The 7,978-nt window shown below is 44.8% G+C and overlaps 1 protein-coding gene across 1 annotated transcript; it reads left to right on the top strand.

The window, feature by feature from the left end:
* Window positions 1-727: 727 nt before the first annotated feature.
* On the top strand, window positions 728-3,239 carry LOC119169485 (uncharacterized). The gene has a single exon (XM_075883203.1). It carries the CDS (start codon window positions 1,481-1,483, stop codon window positions 2,828-2,830), a length of 1,350 nt encoding a protein of 449 aa, XP_075739318.1. The 5' UTR covers window positions 728-1,480; the 3' UTR covers window positions 2,831-3,239.
* Window positions 3,240-7,978: the final 4,739 nt, after the last annotated feature.

Below are 7,978 nucleotides of genomic sequence, written 5' to 3'. Positions count from 1 at the left end.
GCCGCAGCTCAGTTAGGTAGCAGGACCGTATCAACTACGTCAAGCACGCATCCGCCAACTACGCCAACACCCAGCCGAACAACAACGCTGAACCCGAGTACAACTACGACAAGGCCCATTCCACCAAGTACGCCGATCCCGACTCCAGCAACTGCGTGAAGTACCCCTACTGTGAAGCCTAGTCCCCCGGGTCCAACAAAACTACCTCCAAGTGTGACCCTGACTTCAAGGCTGACATTACGGCTGTTGCTGAATCACTTGCGCAGAACTTTAAACGTGGAACACGGGAAGCGATGACTGCTACCCAGCCCTTAAGGATTAGGCCCCAAGTTGTGCCATATACTTCCAAGTTCTCGCACAACCTCAAGGAAGCCGCGGCCAGCCACGGGGTGCCAATGGTGTTTTCCGCACCCGAAAAAATTGGAAGACTGTGCATACGTGCATGTGATAGCAAAAATCGCGGCTGCGAGAAGAAGCATGAGAGGGCCTTTGTTAAATGTTCCCCGGGGGTCGTGTATTCCATACCCTTATGCTGCGGAAAAGCGAACATTGGCCAAACTGAACGATGTATTAAAGACCGGTTAAGGGTACACGCCCGAAAAATACCAAAACGAGATGACAATATTACATGCGCACCTCGTTGCGCATGTAATATTGTGTGGTTGTGACGCATGATTCTCTGAGACGAAGATTCTAGGCAGAAGCGCAAGTAAAACTGCACGTGAAATGTGAGAGGCCTTCTTCATTGAAAAAAATAAAGAGCTTTGTGTAAGCGCCCATTCGCTATCATTGTTATTAACTGAATTCCAGTTTATCGCTTTGAAGCAATGGTATTGATTAACTGTATGTATGATAATGTATGCTTTTGACATTCTATGGTGTTAGTGCGCACGTGTGTCATGTATATATTCAAGCCTTCGAGCTATGAATAAATCAGTTGGAAGTGAGCGCTGTGTGTGTTTGATGCCTGGGTGTGTACGTGTGTGAGTAATCGTGTAAGTGATTGAGGGTGAACGCACATGTTCGTGCTCGACTTAACTTATAGAAATGTTGTACCAACTATAGCCCAACAACAAGTTCTTTTACAGAACTAAACACAAGCTCTGACAGCATATCCCCTGTACACGCCCCCAAATCCGTTGCACAAGTTGCCACACTGCCTGAATATGCCCGCTGTTTCTGAAATTAAGCTAACAAAAAAGGCAGAGACTGCTACACCGCTTGGCGCACGCGTCACCTCTACACAGAAACGGCTGCTGCACCGCACGGAAGTGACGTGATGCACTTTTCTTGTTATGCGCTTTGTTTGAATAGGCGGAGTGTCTAGCAGTACGTTTAAACGTAACGATAGAAGCCGTGAAATTTACGTTGAAACGTAAAAATAAGAAAAAACGTTAGGTGCAGCATGACAAAAATATAAAACAAGCTTGTTAATCATTTCAAACCTAAAAGCAGTTGTGGCCGGACGGACGCGTTTTTCATGTTCTCCACTTCAAAGGATTTATCGGCCATGGGCCGAGGTGCTGCTCAGGCTTCAGCCAACGGCAATGACTACCGTGTTGTACTTCCTCGCCTTCCCACCAGTGAGCTTGTTGTGGACTCTGTTTTTCTACATGCGGACTTAGCTGGTCGCCCCTACTGGGTTCAAGATTTTAGAGATGCTCTTCGGGACATCATTGACTTGAAGGAAATAAGCTGCATAGGTCAATTTCAAATGTCTCATGTTTGGATGGTCACATGCAAGTCAACGCTGACGAAAACAAAGTTGGTCACAAGAGGCGAATTTTTCGTCAAAGGTTGTCGATGCCTCGTTATAGACCCGGAGCCCACGGAAGTGAAGCTGAAGCTTATGTGGCTTCCTGAGCGCTTGGAGGACGCCTATGTGTGCGAGGCACTGCACGCTTTTGTGAAGGTCAAGACAATATCACAAGAAAGCTGGAAAGTAGCGGACATGGAACAAATGCGGACGCTAAATAAGGATGTTGTTTTGTCCCTTGCTGATGGAGTTCGCATTGCGGATATTCCTCATATTCTTGTTGTCTGCGGAGTACAAAGCCTCGTCCTGATACCTGGCCGCCCACCACTTTGCCTTCGGTGCAGTAAGGTTGGACACATCCGTCGAAACTGCAGGACCCCTCGCTGTGACAACTGTCGACGCTTCGGTCATTCGGCCGAAGATTGTGTTATGACATACGCCAACAAGCTGCGACAGCACACAAAACAGCCAGATGATAACCTACAAGAGCATATTATGGATGCCACCGAGGTTCTGGACGCAACGGGAGACACTCCGTCAATGTCATATGCTGCAGGCTCTACCACAAGGAATCCAGAAGAGGAAAGAAAGTCACTCACTGTTGACACAGTTGAAACTTCTGCGTGCAAAGAGCCAAGTGAATCATGCAAGCAGCATACCCAAAACGACTCCACACAACCCATAGCACAAGTGGAAGTTCCTATGAAGAGTGCTGTTGCGCTGACCCATAAAGATGCCGAAGAACCACCAGTACAAGATAGAGACTCTGGGTTGGATGCCGCAGAAAGTTCAACACCTGCTTGCGCTGCAGCTCCGCAGCAGCTTTTTCATTATGGTGCAGTGTCGGAAGATGATATGAAGATCTCTACTGATACAGCAATACTGAAACGTCGCGCATCCTCCAGCTCGGATTCAAGCAAAGGGAGTGACCCAGCGTCAGTGACTAGGGAGTCACGCCGTCGCCGAAAGTCCATGCCAAAGGGGAAGTGTCACCGATCCCGATCTAGGAGGCCTGCTGGGGGCTCACGGGAAGCCTCAGCGCCAACTCTTGGGACTGATCAAGAGGGACAATAAGCGAATTAGAAGGTAGTCACCATGGCGCAGTCTGAGCGACTTATATTTGCCACCTTGAACGTACGCGGCCTTAGGTCTTCGCAGAAACAAACACAGCTCCGTACACTTCTCAATCGGAAGCGTCTCGACTTTGTCGCCATCCAAGAGACAAAGATCGAGAGCGAGGAAGAGACCGAGAAGGCCCTGCGACCTTTTCTGTCTCAGTTTAATGTGTGTGTCTCACATGCTAAAGGTTTATCTGCGGGCTGTTGGTTGTTTCTGAGAAAAAGCCTACCCTGTTCAGCATTCTGCACTAGTGTTGATGAAGAGGGCAGGTATATATGCTGTAATTTTTGTTGCAAGGAGTGCCATGGAGAATTATCAATCTATATGCGTTTAATGATGTTCCGAAACGACTTGAGTTATTTGAAAAAGTGCGTAATTTAATTGACGTTGACAGATGCACGGTACATATGGGAGATTTCAACTGCGTATGTGAAGCTATTGATCGTTATAATTTGTCTGGAAAAAGAGACAGGAGTGGTGAGCTTTTATCCGGTATTGTAGATAATGCAGGACTAATTGACATCGGGGTCTCGAATCGGGCAACAGCATATACAAGAGTACAAGGCAGCTCTCATGCTCGCCTTGACCGGATTTACGTGTCCTCATCACTTCTATCTCGTAAAATTTCCTGCAGCACCGAAGCTGTATAATTCTCAGACCATTGTATTGTCATAGCGCAAATTGGTGAAAATCGTCACAAACAATTCCGTCCCCAGTGGGCCCTTTGGAAAATGAATGCGAAGCTCCTCTGTGATCAGAAATTTATGAATCGCGTCCAGATGGCATTGAGGCAATCTTTTTCGATTGGTTTTCATATCTTCGCTGCTTGGGAGCTTTTTAAACAAGAAGTTCGTGCTATAGCTTTAGAAATTGGGGCTGTTAAGTCTTTCTATAGAAAGAATGATGAAAAGATACTTTTTAAAAGTCTTTGCAATCTTTATGACATGGAATGCGAAATGCCGGGAAAGTACATCAAAGATATTGAGAATATTAAGTGCCAACTACAGAGATATGATGCTGCTCGCTACCAAGGGGCACGTATTAGATCTCGGAACCAGCGCACTTTAAAGTCTGAGCAACCGACGCACCAATCTTTACTTGATGAGCAATGCCATGCGATTTCTAAAGTTATTCCAGACTTGTACTTTAACGATGTGCTCATAAAAGATAACGGAGACATTACTTCGGCGTTCAAAACGTACTATAACAGCTTATTTAGCTCTTCCTCTGATGATCTTGGCGCTCACTTCAAGGCTAGTTTTGTTTCTCTTGTGAACCCCTTGAAGGACGATGATTGTGCAGTCATTAATGGACCCATTACTATACAGGAAATCGAGCAAGCAATCGACAACTTGCCTTTATTGAAAACACCGGGGCCTGATGGCATCTCAGGCGAATTTTACAAAGCTTTCAAGAAAACGCTTGCTCCTATATTGCTGAATATTTTTCAGATGAGTTATGACATGGATACACTCCCACAATCTTTTTGCAAAAGTCACACTGTGTTAATACCGAAAACAACTGACAAGGAAAAACTTCCCTTCGTCGAGGGCTACAGACCAATATCGCTGTCAAATGTGGACTACAAAATTTTCGCGAAAGTATTACCAAATAGGTTGCGATTTCCTATGTCGATCCTCATTGGGTCTCATCAGACATGTGGGATTAGAGGTCGATCCATACAAACCAATATACATGTCGCTCGAACAGTGCTTCAATACTGTCATGGTTCTCAAAAACATCTTGCAATGCTACAGGTAGACCTCGCAAAAGCTTTTGATCATGTTCGTCATTCCTTCCTTTTTTCTCTTCTCGAACAAGCTAATGTTGGCAAAGTTGTTCTTAAAGGCGTTAAATTATGCTATAATGAATGCTCAACTCGTCTGATAGTTAATGGTCAACTCTCTAAGCCAGTTTCTATTCGCACTTCTGTAAAACAGGGATGCCCGATGTCACCTCTTTTATTTGCACTTTATCTAGAACCACTGTGCTTAAGCATAGTACAGTCGAGTTGCATTCGTGGCTTTAGAATATTAGGCAGTGAGGTTAAAGTATTGGCTTATGCAGACGATGTCGCATTCTTTTGCACAGATAAACCAAGTGTCGAAAATGTGGTATATACTATTGAAAAGTTCGGCGTAGTATCAGGAGCTCGTTTAAATGCCTCTAAAAGTTTAGGATTGTGGTTTGGCTTGTGGGGTAGCACACCGAACCACTTTGCAGGGATTAATTGGACAAGAACTCCTCCAACATACCTCGGTGTACCATTGCATGCATATATATTCAGTGCGCATTACTGGAAGGAACGCGTCCCTAAGCTTGAACGACAGGCCCAGACATTTGTGCCCTATCGACTTTCGATATTTGGGAGAGCTGAAGCTTGCAATACTTTCTTAGCAACAAAACTTTACTATGTATTGCAACTTATTTATTGCGCAAGATTCTATATACAACGCTTTCATCGAATTTTCGCTACATTCATATGGTCTTCGACTTTTGAGCCCATGCGTCGTGATAATATATTAAAGCCAGTTAGTGAAGGTGGGTTAGGACTAAAACACCTTTATTTATGGCAAATAGTGTCCCAATTCTTCTTTTTTCGCGACAATTCCCATCCTGTAATCCGTTCCTTCTTGCAGGTTACACTCGTTGATTGCTTACCAGATTTAATTGTTTCATCCAACTTTTCCGAATGCCCATGCTTGTGGGGATTCATGCAGAAGGTTTACCTCGCAGTTCAGTTCCTTAAAGCTCGCTTCTCTGTAGAATACCTGTACACAGTATCGCGCAAGGCGCTGTATAAGGACCTATTGAGTACACTCTTCCCACCTCCATTGTACCGTTCACTCTACGCCAATCTTCCAGGTCACGATGTGTTGAAGCGAGTGCGCAAACTGTACATTCCACCGAATTCAAAAACATTCTTCTATAAACTCCACTCTGAAACATTGGCGGTAAACACATGGTTAGAAAGAAAAGGTACTTTCATTCCGTCTGTTAACTGCCATTTATGTGATGTGCCGGAAACGATTGAACATTGCTTTGTTAGCTGCAAAGATGCCATACTGTTTTGGGATGTCCTTCAGCGAGCACTGAAAAAAAAAACGTTTTGTCATTAATTCTCACACAATACGTTATCTTCTGCCAGCAGCGCTTGATGAAGTACCATATGATATGTTTTTCCTCATGGGTATGCACAGCTTGTGGAAGGCACGAATGCAAGACCGCAGTGTAGAGCCCACCACCTCTTCAAGCGCACAATTCATTCAAATGGCTATCCACCTGAAAAACATTTACGACGAGCTAGACTTTAGACCGGACTGGTACTCCGTCTTAGAGAACTGTTTGACCTCACCCCTTTTTTGTTTGTATAACACAATGTGAAGAACTCTCCATGTGAAGAACTCGTGCTGTGTTAGGCATTTAGTGTTTATGAGTAACACTTGAACGCTTACTTTCGCGATTTGATTGTACTTTTGTTCGCTTGATTTTGTCATGATTGCCCAAGTACTTTAATAAGTACCGTGGTGGAACAAAAAGCAGTTGTGGCGCAGTTGGTTAGAGCAGCACATTAAGAGCGGTGGAGGTCGGTGGTTCGAGCCCCATCGCAGTCGTTGTTACTTTTTCTTCCTTTTTTGTTCGCGCATGTATTTTTTTTAACATTTGCGCCTCCTCATCTGCCTCCTGTCAGCCTGACTTGCGGCTGGTGGTCCTGTCCACAGGCTTTTTAATAATGTATGTTTGATGACTCTCGCAGAATTGGCTATATTTATTATGATAAAGTGTTTGCGAATTATTAGTGAGACGCAAAAGGGCACGAAAAATTCAAATGCAGCTGGCTGCATTGGTTTCTCCGGCACACGCGTCAGGATTGTTTGTTGCCATGATTTATCAAAGTTTTGATGACAAAAAGGCGCACTGCAATGTAGACACAGGAAACGTTTTTTATGTTGCTCAGTATCACCTGACGAGGTAACCGGCATGCCGCTTCAAAACACTGACGTGCCACCGCAATGCTTTAGACGATCAGCACTTGATAAACGATGCCCAAGGGCAAGTGCCGACGGCGTTTGCCCACTAACTACAAAACAGCTTGTCTGTCTCGTTGAATAATTCGCGTGGCCTGTGACAGCACAGGAGCAGTTACGTAGCAAAGGATTAGAACGGGCGTACGCGTTCGTATTTAACAAAACAGCCGGCAATGCAGTAAGCTTTGGCCTTCGGAGATCACAGGCTTCGTAAGAACATGACAACAAAGTTCTGTCCATCCATCGTAAGAACACTTCGCAGACGCACTAGGGTTTCATGCATGTGCGTCCGGACAGTCACACGTGAACTGTGCAAAAGCATTTATTCCATCGTCGACCTTGCCCTTCGCGACAAGCAAAACTCGGCAGCAAGGACACTTTCACCTTTGACAACACCACGTTTGGCATTGTAATCTAGAAAATGCAGGACGTCCAACAACAATAATCCGCACTTCATACTGAGAGACGTTATGGCGCACACACTCAGATGAAGCAAAGGCGTGGTGGACGGCCGCGCTAGCTCCAACGTCCAGGTTCAACTGGGCATCCAGTAATCACATGAAGCAGCGACGACACAGCGTCTCCGGTCCTCTTTTGGGGCGGCCTAGGCCCAGGTAACGATTTTGCCGGAGTTTTCAATAAAATGTTGCTGTGACGATGTGTGTTGGTGGTGAGTGCTTGATTGCTTGCTTGATCCTTTTTTTGTGGCTTTCACCCACTAAAGGGTATTGGACAAAAAGGTGGTGGTTAATGTAAGTCAATATTTTAAGATTATCCAGACTAAGGAAATCGCATTACTTTGTTTTTACTTGGCGGGATTAGTTAGGCACAATGTGAAAAAAGGGGAAAGAAGAGAAATAATAAAATTTGTTTAATAACTGTGGTGTAATCCTAATAAGGAATTCTTCTGAAGGTTAAGTCATTGCAGTGTAATAGGTAAATAATAAATGTTGGATTGGCTAGCAAAAAAAAAATTAGAGCTGATCGATGGCTCAACAAGTTAATCTTCTTGTGTTACATAGGTGAGTTTTGTCACCACCAACACACATCGCAGGCAGCTACCATCTCGCACAGT

This window comes from Rhipicephalus microplus, chromosome 2 (genome assembly GCF_043290135.1).
Source record: "Rhipicephalus microplus isolate Deutch F79 chromosome 2, USDA_Rmic, whole genome shotgun sequence".
Classification (NCBI taxonomy): domain Eukaryota; kingdom Metazoa; phylum Arthropoda; class Arachnida; order Ixodida; family Ixodidae; genus Rhipicephalus; species Rhipicephalus microplus.
This window is presented reverse-complemented; position numbering and strand designations above follow the sequence as displayed.

Excerpts from the sequence above, each read along its gene's own strand:
- LOC119169485 (XM_075883203.1), top strand. The coding sequence starts at position 1,481 with ATGTTCTCCACTTCAAAGGATTTATCGGCCATGGGCCGAGGTGCTGCT.